Here is a 15,043-nt window from a genome sequence, read left to right on the forward strand (position 1 = left end):
TGGTAAGTAAATAATCTACTAGTAGTAGTACGGTTGTTCCACACCATAATGAAGATGCAGCTAGATAAACGTCATGAGCATCACCATCTTACATTGATTACATTGATTAATACCCAGTTGTAGTACTAATAGTACACCTTTGATCATACCCAGAAAATGGACAGGAAAGTGGGGAGGAAAGGAAGGCAGAAAGATGGCTTTGGAAATGATATAGTATATGATGAGATTATTTTGGCACTTCACTTCAGTTCAGTTCACTTCTCTTCACTTGATTGGACGCGACATGACTCTCTGGATGCTGCATGCATGCAAGAAATTGAAAATAATAAAGAAAATAAAACGAAAGAAAATACACGAAACTCCAGCGCCCAGGACTAGAACAGAACAGAACAGAACAATAAATAATCGAAGTGAGTTTAGGTTGCATTGCTATACGTGAAGGAGGGGGGCGGGGAGGCGATGAAATTGGGGAACCAGTGGGACGGACAAATCACCGCAGAATATCGTCGATTCTCGTCCTCAGTTCTTGTGCCAGCTGGACTTGTTCCGGAGTGATACCACCCTGCTGGAGGAGAAGGAGGGTTTCGAGGATGCGCTCAGCGACGAGGTCGCTTCCGAAGACGACGCCGCCGAGACGGACCGTGTCGTGGAACCAGTGCTCAATCAGGTAGAGGAGATCCTTGGCAATGTACTTCTTGTTGGAACCTTGGAAGGGAGCTTCATCGGTGTAGTACATGGATTCGAGGACGGCGTAGAGAGTCTCGTGGGCGACGCCAAGATCGAGGAAGAGGTCAATGACCCATGTTGCAGGACCGACACCACGCTGGTGTTCGAGGGCGTAGCGCTCGAGCATGGGTAGGAGAATGGGGATCGGGAACACAGACTCGGACATGCGCAGACGGCTGCCCAAACTGCGGACCTTGTCGATTACAGCCTCGTAAGGGATGGGCTCACCCCGTTCAAGGACCTCATCGTGCAGGTCTTGAAGGAGGTGTTGCCAGGTCGATCGGATATCGGCTGGGTTACGGTGGTCGGCCAGGAAAAATATCTGGAGACAGATGTCATAGTAGCTTGCAGGGTCGGCGTATTGGTTGAAGAGCTGCAGGAAAATGTTAGCCAAGAAGAAAAGAGAAAAGTAAATGACTAGGGGGAGGTTGGGCTGATGACGTACAGTGCTAATGTCCTTGATGGGTCCGTCCACATCCTTGAGAACTTCCGCCCGGCGTTCCGGCGCAAGACGTCTGTCGTCCTTTAGGCGTTGCAGGAGATCGTCCTGGATGTTCGCAATGTCAATAAGGTTGGAAGTTTCCTGCACCAGTCGCTGTCGGGCTTGTCGGCTAGTGTCGGGCGTGAATGTGGAGGCGTTGGCCCTGGCTCGGCCCAAGTACTCAATGCGACGGCTGAGAGGAAGGGTGAACGCGCTCTGAGCCAGATCCAGTTGTACCTTGGCTGCCTCAAAGAACCGCTGCGACTGAGCAAAGTACCGCCAAAGCAGATCCGCGTGAGCAAGGTCGTCTGCTGATTTACGCTCAAGGTAGGTCACAACGAAGGGCGAGTTGGTTTGCAGCAGTCGATCGCTCCAGCCTTGCTCCAGATACCAATCGTACAAACTCGTCAAGAATACTTCATCCGTCGAGTCGGAAACGACACCATATGCCTCATTTTTGCGCTTGGCAATTATCGTCAATTGTCCATCAACAACGCCGGGATCGTGAGCGGCGAGGGTGTCAACGGCGAGGATGACCTTGAAGATGAGGTCATAACATTGCTTGCGGTAGTAGAAATAGTCCTTGCGGGTATCCTTTGAAACAAGAAATTAGAACTTGCTAGATTGTAGAAACAGGACAATCGAGTGAAACCTACCTCCTCTGGTCGCCCATCGACGATCCATGAAAGTGCCATGTTGGCCTTGTCTGAGCGAGCAGCAACATTGAGAGCAAGCTGGATCGCGCCTATAAATCCTCATTAGTAAAGTAACGTAAAATGGGCCTGGTTGGAAATACCGGCAAAGAACTGGTTGCAAATGTAGCTTTCCACCGCGGAAATCAGGTAATCCATGGGCAAGTTGTCAGAGACCTGCTGGAACAAATGAAGGCTTTCATTGAGCAGGTTGCGACCAAGTTCCGAGTTGTAACCGGCTTCGGTAGCTCTCTTCAGAAGCTCCTGGGCCTTGAAGATCACTACATCTTCAGCGCTGCAGAAGCTGCCGCAACGGCGTCGGAGAGCGTCGGCCACCGTTTCCACATTAGAACCCTTGGCAATGTTGCGGTTGACGATTCCCTTCACGAGTTCCTTGGCCATGTCGTGACCCTTGTTGGTACTGAAGAGCTCCTCGAAAGTAAGCTTCAGGAAGCGCTCTTTTGATTCGGCCGGCAGAGATGCCACGATTTCATCCACTCGCTCGTCAAAAAGAACCAGGACAAACGAGATACCCTCGATCGTGTGGGATACAAGCTGGACCAAAGAATGGAGGGCGCGGTGCTCCGCCTGCAGGGCAGTTTCCTCCTGCTTTGTGGACACCCGCGTCAAAGCTTCAGGGCCACTCAATCCTTCGATGAAGCTCTTGTTCGATTTGAAGAACTCTTGCAGAGCCAGAAGATCCCTCTGCACCGCCTGCAATTTGGAAGCAGAAACGGAAGATGCGACCGTCTGAGCACCGTTGGGGGCAATGCCAGCCTTCGCAATCTCCTTCTTCCAGATCGACCGCAACAGCCTAGAGATGTAGAGAGCAATGCCTGCATGACGCGGGGACGGAACGACTGCGTCAATAGCGAGCGTGGTGCTATCGGCGACGGCATTCTCATTCATCGTCGGTCGGCCACCGTACTCGATGAAGACCTTGCGTGCAAACTCCAGGACATCGGGGTCATTGATTTGCGTTAGTCGTGAATCAGAGGAGATCTCAACACCCTGACCGCAAGCGACTGCAAGAGCGGTGGCAAGCGTTTCGCTCCGGCCATAGGTGCGAATGAAGTTCTTGACTTCGCCCTCCAATCCCTCGTCGCCGGTACCACCACTACGCACCAACGCCGCGAAGACATCAACAAGACGCCTTCGCCGAATAACGTGGATGCCAGTGTTGGTCAGAATGGCGATCTCAGCCGCCGGATTATCAAACTGCACGGCCAGTTCGTTTCCGAATCCTCCAGGAGTGCTCGTGGCTGGGGTAGTAGGAGAGCAGAGACCCACGTCTTCAGCCCTGCTGCCCAAAGAGAGCCAGACAGCAGTTTCACCAGCCTTTCCAGGAATAACGCTCTCCTGAGAGCGAGCAACGCGCCCCGAATCCGGAGCCGAAATGAAGAGTGTGTCCGACTTGTTCGTGGAGTCCTTACATGTAAAGCAGAGGAAATAACCGGGAGGGTATCGAACAGTGAATCTGGTAGGCTGCAGGGTGTTGATCGGCACTCTGGCAGTGATTGTGGTTTGGAAACGCGGTTGGTTTTGAAGGCTCGGAGGGAGTTGAGCAGCGGAAGCACCGTCATACGGCGGCGTCTTGACATGATGGGCCTGCATACTTGTAGGTGCGTTGGTGCCGTTCGGTGCAGAAGACCAGGTGAAGGAGCCGGTGGCGCTAAGATAAATGCGATAGCCTGTTGCAGTTGTGGCCATCAAATGGTACCTAGAGGCCTCGGCGGCTGGGATGGGACTGATGGAAACAATGGGAACTTTGGGGTTAAGGGTCTCATTAGACGCGATAATGTGTCCGATATTGGCATAGATGTCGAGGGCTGGCTTCGTGATCACCAAAGCAAGGCTGCCATCTGGCTTCATGTGGAAGACGCGAATGGTGGAGGAAGATGATAGCGTGTACAGTAGCTTTCTTGTGTCGTCGATTTCCATCTGCTCCACATTTTCGAATGACTTTTGCGTAAAGCTCAGGCTCGGCGTGAATGCAGATAGACGAGAGCTAGTGTGATTGACCTTCGAGCAACGACCTTGGAACCATTTCTCCTCCTGCTGATAGATGAGTTCGTAAACGTCATTGTCCGAAGTGCCACCGAAGAAGACGCGACCGGTCGAGTCCGAGGAGGCGATGACATGGATATCCAAGCCACGAATGGACGTTGACATGCCCGTCTGGTATAATGTGACTTGCCGCGCGCCTCCAGCCGTAGTCTCACAACCCATACCAAGCAAAATGACGTCTGCCGTTGTCGATACTACGAGGATGTGCGTGATTGAAGGCAAGAACACACCAGCTCGGGGTTTCGCCAGCTTGACCGTGTTGATGCTGTTCGGTTGGTCTTCAAAACCAACTAACTGAGGGTTAGGATGCGTATAATCCCAGATGTAGAGTGCATTGTCAATGGCAACCCAGGCGTGGTTCAACTCGGCGAAGAGTCCCATGCTTGTCGACACCTGCGCTCGATTGTATTGGTCGAAGATCTGATCTGGGATGTTGTACATCTTCACTTTCTGAAAGGGAGCCCATGATGGTGAGGCGGGTATATCGTAGTCAGACGAGATACCTTCTACACAAGAGTGTTAGATCTGATCCCCCTCGTCACGACGGACGGGGGCATACTCACGGGAGAGATAGCTATCCAAGTCAGGATAACGGGCTTCTTGAACAAGAGTGTCGTTAACTGTTCCTGCAGCACGTTCCTCTGTGCTCAAGGCCTGAGTCTTGGGCTTGAACGTGGCTGGGGGGAGTCTGGGAAGCGCAACCGGTGAAGCTGCATGTTGCTCCGCGGGGGCCGCGACAGGCTTTGGCGAGAAACTAGGCGCGGCCGCAGCCACGGTGGGTGCAGGAGTCTGAAAGTAAGCACCGGGTAAGGGCTTTTGAGGGGTGAGGGTCGGCGTGAGGTCTGGATAAGACATGATGCCGGTTGAGAAGCCCGTGGGAAGCTTTGGCGATTCGTCGCGCTCCCCGGCGAGGTGAAGATTCGGTCGGCGCAAGGGCGCGAAGAGGACGATCAATTCACGATGGTATCGAGAGGGCGGAGGGAAGAGACGGAGGACGGGGAGGTTTGTGAAAGCAACATCAATGAACAGAGGCGGGGAATAGCCGGAGTGGTTGAGGGCGAGTTGTTGATCAGACCGAATAATGACAGGCCTGAGCCGTAAAACGAGCAGGAAGAGAAACAAAATTGTGCACGGGCCCGGAGGTGAGGTCCTGCCCAAGCTCTCTCCGCCTTTGCGTTGCTTTTCCTCCGCCCATGATTTCATGCCCGCAACAAACACCGCAAAGCCCATTCATTCATCCATTGTGCCATTGAAGAGTGTTACTGCTATTCTCTTGTTCAACCATGCTTCCCTCAATGCGTCTCACATCCCGTCTGGGTCTGCGCCTGGTGCGCTGGAACTCCACTGCTGGTCCGACTCTGCCGCCTTTGATGACCGCATTGAGAACCGATCTCAAGACTGCCATGCGAGCTAAGGATACGCCTAGGTACTTCTAATTCTTACCTGAGACTCCAGGTGCTATTTGCGCGTCAATGCTGACGAATTACTTCCCAATTATTAGGTTGAATGTCCTTCGCGCTCTCATCTCCGAAACCAACAACGCCGCCAAAACCAACTCGCCCATCCAGACTGACCTCCAACTCTTGTCTCTGATCCGCAAGCGCATTTCTGCTTCGAAGGATGCTGCTAAAGAATTCGAGTCTGAGAAGCGGCCTGACTTGAAGGAAACTGAGGATCGTCACATTGCGATATTGGAAGAATATGGCGCCCAGGTGAAGACCATGAGCGTGGACGATATCAAGACGATCGTTGCTGCGGAACTTGCCAAGTTGAAGGAGACGGGCAAGAAGGTCGAGGTTGGATTCCTACTCAAGTCTCTCTTTTCCCCTGGAGGAGCCCTGGATGGCAAGCCCGCCGAGAGATCCGAAGTTGCAAGAATTGCCAAAGAAGCGGTTTCTTCCGCGTAAGGGCTGACGAGAAAATGTATAATAACTACCTGTATAATACGCATACCTAGACCAATTGCCTGGTTCCCCCCTCAATGAAATGCATACGACGGATAAAAGTCAAAAATTGTCCATTAGGCGGGGTTTCGGGTCGCCATAAAGTTGCATAGTAAAAACAAGCAGAACTCGCGTGCCTTCATGCTATAGGTCATGTAGGCGTACTGTGCCAAAAGAGAAAGACGAAAGTTCCCAGCGCCAGGTTGTATGCCATCCCAAGAATTACCGACCTTATTTATCCATCCCTATTTGCCCTCCCAGTAATGTTCCGAACTCCATATCCATTCATATCCAGCCGTCCATCGTACTTGCTCGGTGGTAACGCGCAAGTTTCGCGGTCATCTAAGAGCGAAGTAAAGTTATCCCTCCGAGTGTGGTCATGAATATACCGAGCCACAGCCAATTATTTGGGTCACCAATTTTCTCCCTGCTAACCAAGTTCTGTATGCTGAAGCGACCTCCAGTATCCCCCTCGACCTGGCGTTTCCTCTTGCTGGAGGTTGGATTGAGCGTCTGCGTGGGTAACATCTGGGGCGGCTTGTATATAAGATACATTGGATGCATCGGCGATCCGTCGAAGTTCTTGACGTCAAGGCGTTGGACACCATGGTATGAGTCTACCGAAACCGAAAACGACTATACCTGTCAGTAGCTATTATATAGTTAATGGGGAGAACCCATGTACCTCAAAATGCTCAGTTTGGTTGTATCTGGTATAGGTCCCCGTAGAGGACTGACAGGGATCTGATAAGAGCTGGCGTCCATCGACAGCGATCGGAGTCAGGTCCACCGATCCATCACTGTTTACAGTATAGGTACCGTGCTGCCATTGCATAATCCCCTTTGGACAGGAAGGATCCTGGGCTATTAATTGATCATGACACGTCAGAATCGGGGGAATGCAAACGCGATATCATAGTTCTGAGGATTCTGGGACTAACGATTGGCAATGGCACGATAGTAGGCTTCTTCATAATGTCCATCGGCGTTGAATGAGTACGAGATACCAGTGAGATTGGGTTCGAGGAATTTATCATTAATCGGATCGTAGAAGCCCTGTAAACATCGAACGTTAAACGGTTAGCGTACAGGTAGAACTGGCCCATCGAAAGTGGTAAACAATCAACACGGCGCAAAACATACCGGACCTGTCACAACTTGGCGGGACTTGGTTGTCCATGTTCCTTCTAGATCCGATGCGCTGTGGCTGCTGGCCCCAACAGCAGTTAATAGAAGGCCAAATAAGAAGCACGTTGCCATCATGTTGTGATCATACCCACGAAAAGAGAGTCAATACAGAAGAAAGGGAGAGGCAGATGGTAGAGAGCGAGAGGAATGCGTCGAAAGGCGCAACAACGCAGGCGGCCCTTGAAGGGTGGAGTACACAAGAAGCTCCCCCCGGTACGTGCCACTGGCCCTGCCGATCAAACAAATGAAACCGCCATGCAAATCATCCGCCAAAACATGTTCGCCTGCCAAGCCACGCCCGCTTCGGCTACCAAGACTAACTAGGTGAAGCATCTTGGGCAGACCGCGTAGACAAAACATTGGTCGCTGGTCTGCGTACACCGCGTTCTCATCGTGCAAGCAAGGACCAAGATGATGGCTGGGTTGCAAGTCGCGAAGAGGGACCTTCGCCGGAGGATGCGGGATGCTCTCCAGCAGATCCCCGCCGACTCTATTGCCAATCAATGTCAGGGATCTCGATTCGCTTCTGCCCAATATGGTCGCGGCATGTGCTGACCTCCCACAGCCAGAATCGCTACGAACCAACTCCTCTCTCTCCAGGAATATCGGGATGCGAAGAGGATCGGGGTCTATCTGTCCATGTCAGCCGGTGAACTCTCTACAACTGCGATAGTGCAGGATGCCCTGGCCAATGGCAAAGAAGTCTTCGTGCCTTACATACACAATCTCGAGTTGTCGTCACAGCCAAAGACATCAGTCATGGATATGTTGCTGCTTGAGTCGATGGATGAGTTCAGATCGCTCGAGCCGGACAAGTGGGGAATTCCATCGCTTTCGCGAGCAAGTGTGCTTAACAAGACGAACTGCTTCGGGGGCAAGGGAGTCTCACCCCAGCCTGAAGATTCTACACAGGGACCTTACGGGTTGGATTTGATTGTCATGCCAGGAATGGCGTTTGATGAGGGATTCAGAAGATTAGGCCATGGCAAAGGTTACTATGATCATTTCCTGACAAGGTACTCCAAAGGTCCCGAGAGCACAACAACGGCACCGAAGCTGCCTCTACTAGGTAAGGCATAGTTGTTCCAGATGACAGCAGTCAACCCGAGCATATTCCGTCACTAACCCCTCGTATAGTCGCGCTGGCTCTCAAAGAACAAGTGCTGGCTCCGACCGAAAAGATCCCGGTTGCGGATCACGACTGGCTAGTAGACGTCCTCATGGTCGGCGATGACCGGTGCCTCGTGCGCCAACGCTGATAGGATATCCAGAAAAGAAGCGAGCCCTTTCATGTCCATGTTTTCATCTAATGCGACAATAATGTGCAGATAATTGTACTCCAGCGAGAACCCGTAAAAAAGTGTTTAGAAAATGCAAACGATATCGTATCACGGCACGAAGTCGGAGATGAATGATTAATTTTCCCTTTCCTGGCTTCCGAAATCCTTAAACGCCCCCGTTAAATTCACTGCACGGCCTGAATAAGAGACACGTTGTCGCCCTTGAGCAGTATTTGGCCTAGGTTGTTCAAGATTGTTATCAGCATTGCAGCACCAAAGGGGAGAACACAAAAGCTAAACTGCCGCATACCTAGAGGTCTCCGCTTCTCTTCCTCGGACTTTGTAGCCATGCGAACCTCCACTGCATCGTCAATGACAAGGTTCATGAACTCGTCAAAACCCTACACCAGTCGATTAGTCAAATCCCACGCAGACATGTCGCCAGAATCTATTTACCCTGATCTTTCCCTCTATGCGGAAAGCAAGCTGCTCGTAAAGCCAGATAGAGACTGTAGACCGTTGCTGAAGAAGCTTGAAGATGAAATGAATCGGCGCAAGCAGGGTCTTGCGAGCGGCTCCACCGCCTCCACGACCGGTCATTGTGATGGGTGGATGGAAGGAATGTGTAGGGTATCAAGAGGCGAAGGCAGCGACAGGAGACAACAGACGGAAATGCCGTTCGGTTGATCGAGAGAACGACGCGTGGTGGTGGTTGTTAGGCGGGTGGTGCTGGGAGAGAAGGTCGAGAAAGATCGGGAAGGTGGTGAAGCAAGCTTCCATCGTTCTTGCCGCCTCGGGGACGATTGCGGCTCACCAACTTTTCCCTTTGGGTCGATCGTCACCACATCCCACCTCCACTAACCAGTCACTTACCCCCCGATCCCTCTCTCCGCCACTGTGCTGAAGGTTTTAGCGCTGATTCCATCGAGGTGGCTTGTTCTTTAATGTTTGTTTAATGACTGTTCATGATCGCACTGCATAGGTGTTGAGCCTCCCGGCCTGGCTGAACCCCTCTTCTCCCATTCCCAACTCGAACAATCCCAAAACATCCCACTCCTCGTCCAAGATGGCCAGCAAGGAGGGAACCGCAGGGCAGTCCTTTGGTGCTGTCCTCGCGGCAGTCACGACTATGTCAGGAAATGTCTCGCGATCGGAGAAAGAACACGCCCATGAATTCCTGGAGAAGTTCCAGAAATCAGTCCGTTCATCCCTACCCCTCATTCTTCCTCCCCAGGGCCGATTGTTCCACGCCGCCCATGACATTGCATGCTAATCATGATTTGGCTTCTATCTAGGTTGAAGCATGGACTATTACCCACGAAATGCTACAATCCCCCGATGTCCCTGTCGAGGCCAAGTTGTTCGCAGCGACCACGTTGAAAGGAAAGGTGAAGCGATCCCATCACCTACATGACGCGGTACTGGCATCCCGTACTGACCGTCCCAGATTATCTTCGACCTTGACCAGCTACCCGCGGAATCGATACTCGCCCTCCGAGACTCCGTTATGAACTTGCTTGTGGCCTATGCTGCAGGCCCTCGGCCGATCCAGACACAGCTTTGCGTCTGTCTGGCGAGCCTGGCCATCCAAATGCTGGACTGGAAGGACGTCCTACCCACAGTTGGCGCGGCTCTGGGTAGCAGCGCGGGGGATTGTGTGTTGGAGTTTCTCAAGATTCTCCCGGAAGAAGTGACCGAGGGTCGTAAAATCAATCTCAGTGTATGTTCGGCGGCATCAACACCTCACCTGTTTACAATCCGTTCCTACGCGATAGGCGACGACCTTTTATACCGCGACAAACGAGACTCTAACCTGCTGGCTTGACTTAGGAAGAGGACCTTGATTCCAGGACGAAAGAACTGTTGGAAGACAACGCCGAACAGGTCATGCACCTTCTGATTCAATATGCTCAATCATCCCGTACGTGCCCAGCCGTCGAGTCAGCTTCATAATATGTTGATATGCTGATTATATTTCTTGTTTAGCTACTGCGTCTACTAATCCCCGTCTCCTCGACTGTATCACCTCATGGATGCGCGAGATCCCGGCGTCGAAGATTGTTGACTCACCCTTAATGGATGTGATTCTCAAGGCTCTTGATGACGACCGATCATTCGAGTCTGCGGTCGATAGCATGTGCACCTTGTATAGAGACACTCGGGAGGTCGATGATTCACTGCCCATCATCCAGGCCCTGTATCCGCGATTAATGTCCCTGCGCCCGAAGATTGCCGAATTCGCCGAAGCGGAAGACACAGATGCTTACAGGGGTATCACGAGGCTGTTTGCTGAAGCTGGCGAGGCCTGGGTGGTTCTGATGGCACGCCTGCCGACTGACTTCCGCGGGCTGGTCGAAGCGGTCCTAGAATGTTGCGCTCGCGACTGGGAGCGGGACGCGATTTCCCTTACTTTCGTCTTCTGGTACGAGTTGAAGCAATATGTTACTTTGGAGCGATATGCGGATGCACGGACTGGCTTTAGTGATATCTTCTCTAGCCTCGTGGACATTATGGTCAAGCACCTCGAGTACCCGCGGCCGGAGGAGGGTGAGACGGACCTTTTCGGTGGCGATCGGGAGCAGGAAGAGAAATTCCGGCATTTCCGGCACGCTATGGGAGATGTGCTCAAGGATTGCTGTGCGGTCATTGGGGTCAATGAGTGCTTGACCAAGGCTTATCAGCTGATCCAACAATGGGTCTCCAAATATGCCTCCCAGTCCAGCGACGACCATGTTCCCAACTGGCAAGAGCTTGAAGCGCCCCTGTTTAGTTTGCGCGCCATGGGCCGTATGGTCGATCCTGAGGAGAATGTTGTCCTGACACAGGTCATTCCCCTCATCGTGCAGATTCCGAACCAAGAAAAAGTGCGGTTCCAGGCTATCATGGCGTTAGCGCGTTACACCGAGTGGACTGCACAGCATCCCGAGACATTGGAGGCGCAACTAAACTATGTCATTTCCGGCTTCCAGCACAGCTCTCCGGAGGTGGTTCAGGCTGCAGCCTTGGCCTTCAAGTTCTTGGGCACGGACTGCCAGAAGTTGCTTGGAGGTCACATTGCCCAACTACACTCGTTTTACGAGTCGGTCCTCGACAAGCTGAAACCGGCCAGTCAGGAAGAGATAACCGAGGGTGTCGCGGCTGTGGTTGCAGTGCAGCCACTGGAGAAGATCTACGAGACGATGAAGTTGTTCTGTGACCCCATTATGGCACGCATCATGAACTTAGCGAACAACGCTAAGGATGAAGAGGGCCAGCGGGCTGTTGCTGGTAGGTATACTTCAAAATTAAAAGGCACTCTGCATACTAACTGCATGGTAGATCACCTTCAGTTGATTACGATCTTCATCCTGGTCGTGAACCCATACGTCTCGCCCCGGGAAGAGAACCCCGCAGTCAAGTATTGCGGCGAAATCTTGCCAATCATGACGACAATCGTGATGAACTTTACTTCGTCCACGCCGATTTTGGAGCGCGTCTGCCGTTGCTGGAGAAACATGATTATTTCCTACCGCACGGCTATGACTCCGCTCCTACCCACGCTAGCGCAGAGTCTTGCAAGCGGATTCGAGGCATCACGAGAAGGATGCTTCCTGTGGGCCACTGACGCTGTCGTGCGCGAGTTCTCCGAGGGTGCTGAATTCGTCGATCCCTCCACCAGCCATGCTGTCTTCCAGTTTTACGAGCAGCAAGCGGTCGCTTTCCTGCGGACCTTGAATGATCTGCCCCCCGAGAATCTCCCAGATGGTAGGTGCTCCCCCAGCTGGAAATTGGCTGCTCGTTGCGCCTCAAGCTAATCAGGTACAACCAGTTATCGAGGACTTCTATCGTTTGTCTTCCGATGCCGTCCGGTATTACCCCAAGGAGTGTGTCACTTCGTCGCTGTCCGTGCCGATCTTCTCCGCCGCACTCAGCGCTCTCACCCTCCAGCAGATTGACCCACTCATGGCCACCCTGCATTATTACCACGACCTCTTTAGCTTCGCTTTCGATAAGCCGACGGTATCCGAATTCACCACTTCAGATGGGAGCTCCTACACCAACCCGCCCGAAATCCGCGAGGCCGTCAAGCAGCTGATTGCGTCGCAAGGCCAGCTACTTACGCAGCATATCCTGACGGGCATGATGTTCTCTTTCCCGGGAGAGTGCTTCCCCGACGCATCCAGCGTGATGATGATGCTGTTCGAACTTATGCCCGAACAGGCAGGAACGTGGCTTCAGGCCACGCTGCAGATGCTTCCCGCCGGCACCATGAAGCCGGGTGAGGCGGAGAGGTTGCTGAAGGGCATCTTCGACAAGGTCCACTCGGGTGAGGTGCGGAAGATCCGGGTCCTTCTTCAAGGTATGGTGAAACTAGCATTTTCTCGCAAGCTTTACATTGGCTGACAAGCACGCATAGACTTCACCAACTCATACCGGCGACGGAACGTGGCACCTAGAGAAGGGCTGGGCCGGCTGGAGGCGACCCGGTTCCGGTTTAGCGGATAGATTGTACCATGGGAGACTGGAGGCCAGGACTGAGCAAGTCAGGAACCGCTCAGCGCAAAGGATGCTGGGAGAAAGATTCTCATCAGCTGCCGACGACGCTCAGCCCTTGGAAGGCGGCAATAGTCCTTGGAAGATTAGCGCACGTCATGCGACCCGGCCGAAGATCATCAAGCGCTCGCACGCGTTGAGAATCAAGTTAAAAATATTTGCCCAATCATGTATTCCTTTATGCCCTCCGTTCCCTTTCCCCTCCCTGCCGCGCCCACCCATTATCTCCCAGCATCACCCGTATACGACATGATGCGGTTGTTTCAGAATCCGAGGCACTCTTGCCTGAGGGAGGGCGATCCCGCGCAAGAGACCAGCGGGGTCCCTCCTGCGAATCGGAGGGTGGAGATTCAAGCCCGCTCGCATGATTTCTTGCTTGCCACTACTTTTACTCCCCCTGAACACCCGCCCTGTAAATCGAAAGTACTTTTTAAGTGTAGCAATTTAGACCAATGCTTCCCGGCAACCGCGGCCCTATGAGTATTCCAGTTGCGTATCTCCGTATATCATGTCTTGGAAGTCATGCACAGTAGGATCCCAAACCTGTAAACCAGTATGCGTGTGGAGTAGCCTGTAAGATAGCAAACCTCAAGAGCCAATAACCTACCACCATGTCTCTAGCATACCTCACTACCAATATTACAATCATCATCATCAGCATATCATATGACATGCAGAGATTTTCATCCTGAGAACCGAAGTTACCTTCACGAGAAGCCCCGGGATAGTACTAAAATAGGATACCCACATACTCACACACACACATACGCACACACAAGGGGACACACGCGCGCTGCCGCGCTACAATGTTTAGTAACCGGCAACTCCACCCAGCACCTAAGCAACTGATATACACCAGCACTAAACAAATATATACTAGTCTAGTCTATCATAGAAAGAGGGAGGGGACCCATACCGTAGATCCTCATGTTCAGCAAACGCAACCAAGTCCAAAACACACATGAAAACATGAAAAAGAAGCATGAATAGCCGAGAGAGATGATCGCCCATCCCCATCCGAACCCATTGTTTCAGAAGTCTTATCAATCAGCCAATGGATATCCACAATCCACTAATCCACAACTAAAGTGAGCTAAACACCCGGAGATAAAAAGAAAATTGCTATTGCTATTTCAGCTGATCATCTCGGGCGAAGAGATAAAAAAGATTTTTCTTGGTTCGGTGGTTGTTTTTTGGCCCCATGTTGGGGGTTGGGTGGCCAGTTATATTGCGGTATCCACCCGGGTTGAGATTTGAGATGGCGGGGTTCGGTGTTGATGATGATCTGAATATGGGTCCTTGATTGATTGATTGATTATCTAGAGTTACGGAAGTTGGTTTCAGGGTAGGTAGGGTGGGGACTAACTACCTACCAGGTACCGTAGGTTAGTACTTAGGTAACAATTAGGAGGTGTTCGGGGGAGGGTCAGTGATGTACGTACAGTAGTAGCTGCTTAGCTAGCTTATGATGTTGGGGCTCGCTTGTTATGTACTATTTGGGTAGGCAGGGGGAGATTAGAGATTGGTGGTTGGTGGATGAGGGATGGAGAAGGAGCGGTCAGCTACATGGATACTACTCCTACACCTACTACTCAGTTACTTACTTGGTTGGTTTAGATCATAGATGGGTGTGAGTGAGTGTGTGCGTGTGTGTGTGGTCCCGGTGTGTTGATCAGGTGGTTGTTTCTTGGTACACTGTAGGTCATATTTACTTACTTTGGTTTAGGCAAGGTAGGGGACCATAGTTGACGTTGTCGATCTTGTTGTTTTTACTCCATGTCCGAGAAGTGGCTGGTCGGTGTTGATGATATTATTGGTTTTGTTGTTGGAGAGAGGGTTCCGATGTAGGATGGCAGGTATCCCGCTATGTGAAGGTTCCGGTGGTGGCCATGATCACGCCATGGAGTGAGTTGTTCTTGCTTACATTCGGGGATGCCTTCTTCCTCTGTTGCTGCTGTAATGGATGGCCGCTCATTGGTAGTAGGAGTAGTAGTAATAGGAGTAGTAGCATGCGCGCGGTGTACTCCGTAGGGCAGACAGGCAACCTGCGGCTAGTCGGCGGTATACTGGCATAGGACAGGGGTAGTGGTGTGTGAGGAAAAGAAAATGCGCGCGGCAATGGCGAGAGAGGGA

At 52.0% G+C, this 15,043-nt stretch overlaps 6 protein-coding genes across 6 annotated transcripts; 3 read left to right on the top strand and 3 right to left on the bottom strand.

The window, feature by feature from the left end:
• Positions 1 to 96: 96 nt before the first annotated feature.
• BO79DRAFT_171268 (putative non-repetitive nucleoporin) lies at positions 97 to 5,041 on the bottom strand. The gene is made up of 5 exons (XM_025679565.1): positions 4,530 to 5,041; positions 2,004 to 4,472; positions 1,864 to 1,952; positions 1,172 to 1,801; positions 97 to 1,099 (listed from the first exon to the last, which is right to left on the bottom strand). The coding sequence occupies exons 1-5, from the start codon at positions 4,819 to 4,821 to the stop codon at positions 491 to 493; spliced, it is 4,089 nt and encodes a 1,362-aa protein (XP_025540651.1). The 5' UTR covers positions 4,822 to 5,041; the 3' UTR covers positions 97 to 490.
• Positions 5,042 to 5,177: 136 nt separating this feature from the next.
• BO79DRAFT_171271 (uncharacterized protein) lies at positions 5,178 to 5,965 on the top strand. The gene is made up of 2 exons (XM_025679566.1): positions 5,178 to 5,392; positions 5,468 to 5,965. The coding sequence occupies exons 1-2, from the start codon at positions 5,250 to 5,252 to the stop codon at positions 5,871 to 5,873; spliced, it is 549 nt and encodes a 182-aa protein (XP_025540652.1). The 5' UTR covers positions 5,178 to 5,249; the 3' UTR covers positions 5,874 to 5,965.
• A 25-nt stretch (positions 5,966 to 5,990) lies between these two features.
• BO79DRAFT_193020 (uncharacterized protein) lies at positions 5,991 to 7,258 on the bottom strand. Its single transcript, XM_025680940.1, has 4 exons — positions 7,053 to 7,258; positions 6,851 to 6,965; positions 6,595 to 6,773; positions 5,991 to 6,545 (listed from the first exon to the last, which is right to left on the bottom strand). Exons 1-4 carry the CDS (start codon positions 7,170 to 7,172, stop codon positions 6,252 to 6,254), a joined length of 708 nt encoding a protein of 235 aa, XP_025540653.1. The 5' UTR covers positions 7,173 to 7,258; the 3' UTR covers positions 5,991 to 6,251.
• Positions 7,259 to 7,463: 205 nt separating this feature from the next.
• BO79DRAFT_193024 (5-formyltetrahydrofolate cyclo-ligase) lies at positions 7,464 to 8,451 on the top strand. Its single transcript, XM_025680941.1, has 3 exons — positions 7,464 to 7,602; positions 7,663 to 8,166; positions 8,235 to 8,451. The coding sequence occupies exons 1-3, from the start codon at positions 7,509 to 7,511 to the stop codon at positions 8,354 to 8,356; spliced, it is 720 nt and encodes a 239-aa protein (XP_025540654.1). The 5' UTR covers positions 7,464 to 7,508; the 3' UTR covers positions 8,357 to 8,451.
• On the bottom strand, positions 8,117 to 9,118 carry BO79DRAFT_171280 (small nuclear ribonucleoprotein E). Its single transcript, XM_025679567.1, has 3 exons — positions 8,834 to 9,118; positions 8,688 to 8,778; positions 8,117 to 8,615 (listed from the first exon to the last, which is right to left on the bottom strand). Exons 1-3 carry the CDS (start codon positions 8,975 to 8,977, stop codon positions 8,563 to 8,565), a joined length of 288 nt encoding a protein of 95 aa, XP_025540655.1. The 5' UTR covers positions 8,978 to 9,118; the 3' UTR covers positions 8,117 to 8,562.
• A 96-nt stretch (positions 9,119 to 9,214) lies between these two features.
• BO79DRAFT_193026 (nuclear import receptor MTR10) lies at positions 9,215 to 13,350 on the top strand. Its single transcript, XM_025680942.1, has 8 exons — positions 9,215 to 9,575; positions 9,673 to 9,765; positions 9,825 to 10,097; positions 10,208 to 10,298; positions 10,364 to 11,644; positions 11,696 to 12,121; positions 12,186 to 12,716; positions 12,774 to 13,350. The coding sequence occupies exons 1-8, from the start codon at positions 9,444 to 9,446 to the stop codon at positions 12,860 to 12,862; spliced, it is 2,916 nt and encodes a 971-aa protein (XP_025540656.1). The 5' UTR covers positions 9,215 to 9,443; the 3' UTR covers positions 12,863 to 13,350.
• Positions 13,351 to 15,043: the final 1,693 nt, after the last annotated feature.

This window comes from Aspergillus costaricaensis (genome assembly GCF_003184835.1).
Source record: "Aspergillus costaricaensis CBS 115574 unplaced genomic scaffold BO79scaffold_12, whole genome shotgun sequence".
Classification (NCBI taxonomy): Eukaryota; Fungi; Ascomycota; class Eurotiomycetes; order Eurotiales; family Aspergillaceae; genus Aspergillus; species Aspergillus costaricensis.

Bases quoted from the DNA above. Each gene is read 5' to 3' on its own strand.
- BO79DRAFT_193026 (XM_025680942.1), top strand. From the start codon at position 9,444: ATGGCCAGCAAGGAGGGAACCGCAGGGCAGTCCTTTGGTGCTGTCCTC. The intron at 9,576-9,672 runs GTCCGTTCATCC...GCTTCTATCTAG, and splicing joins TGGAGAAGTTCCAGAAATCA to GTTGAAGCATGGACTATTAC. The intron at 12,717-12,773 runs GTATGGTGAAAC...AAGCACGCATAG, and splicing joins GATCCGGGTCCTTCTTCAAG to ACTTCACCAACTCATACCGG.
- BO79DRAFT_171271 (XM_025679566.1), top strand. From the start codon at position 5,250: ATGCTTCCCTCAATGCGTCTCACATCCCGTCTGGGTCTGCGCCTGGTG. The intron at 5,393-5,467 runs GTACTTCTAATT...CCCAATTATTAG, and splicing joins CGAGCTAAGGATACGCCTAG to GTTGAATGTCCTTCGCGCTC.
- BO79DRAFT_193024 (XM_025680941.1), top strand. From the start codon at position 7,509: ATGATGGCTGGGTTGCAAGTCGCGAAGAGGGACCTTCGCCGGAGGATG. The intron at 7,603-7,662 runs GTCAGGGATCTC...GACCTCCCACAG, and splicing joins CGACTCTATTGCCAATCAAT to CCAGAATCGCTACGAACCAA. The intron at 8,167-8,234 runs GTAAGGCATAGT...CCCCTCGTATAG, and splicing joins ACCGAAGCTGCCTCTACTAG to TCGCGCTGGCTCTCAAAGAA.
- BO79DRAFT_171280 (XM_025679567.1), bottom strand. From the start codon at position 8,977: ATGACCGGTCGTGGAGGCGGTGGAGCCGCTCGCAAGACCCTGCTTGCG. The intron at 8,779-8,833 runs GTAAATAGATTC...CGACTGGTGTAG, and splicing joins GCATAGAGGGAAAGATCAGG to GGTTTTGACGAGTTCATGAA. The intron at 8,616-8,687 runs GTATGCGGCAGT...TGAACAACCTAG, and splicing joins AGAGAAGCGGAGACCTCTAG to GCCAAATACTGCTCAAGGGC.
- BO79DRAFT_193020 (XM_025680940.1), bottom strand. From the start codon at position 7,172: ATGATGGCAACGTGCTTCTTATTTGGCCTTCTATTAACTGCTGTTGGG. The intron at 6,774-6,850 runs GTTAGTCCCAGA...ATCAATTAATAG, and splicing joins CTATCGTGCCATTGCCAATC to CCCAGGATCCTTCCTGTCCA. The intron at 6,546-6,594 runs GTACATGGGTTC...TGACAGGTATAG, and splicing joins ACCAAACTGAGCATTTTGAG to TCGTTTTCGGTTTCGGTAGA.
- BO79DRAFT_171268 (XM_025679565.1), bottom strand. From the start codon at position 4,821: ATGTCTTATCCAGACCTCACGCCGACCCTCACCCCTCAAAAGCCCTTA. The intron at 1,802-1,863 runs GTAGGTTTCACT...CTTGTTTCAAAG, and splicing joins TCGATGGGCGACCAGAGGAG to GATACCCGCAAGGACTATTT. The intron at 1,100-1,171 runs GTACGTCATCAG...ATTTTCCTGCAG, and splicing joins CCATCAAGGACATTAGCACT to CTCTTCAACCAATACGCCGA.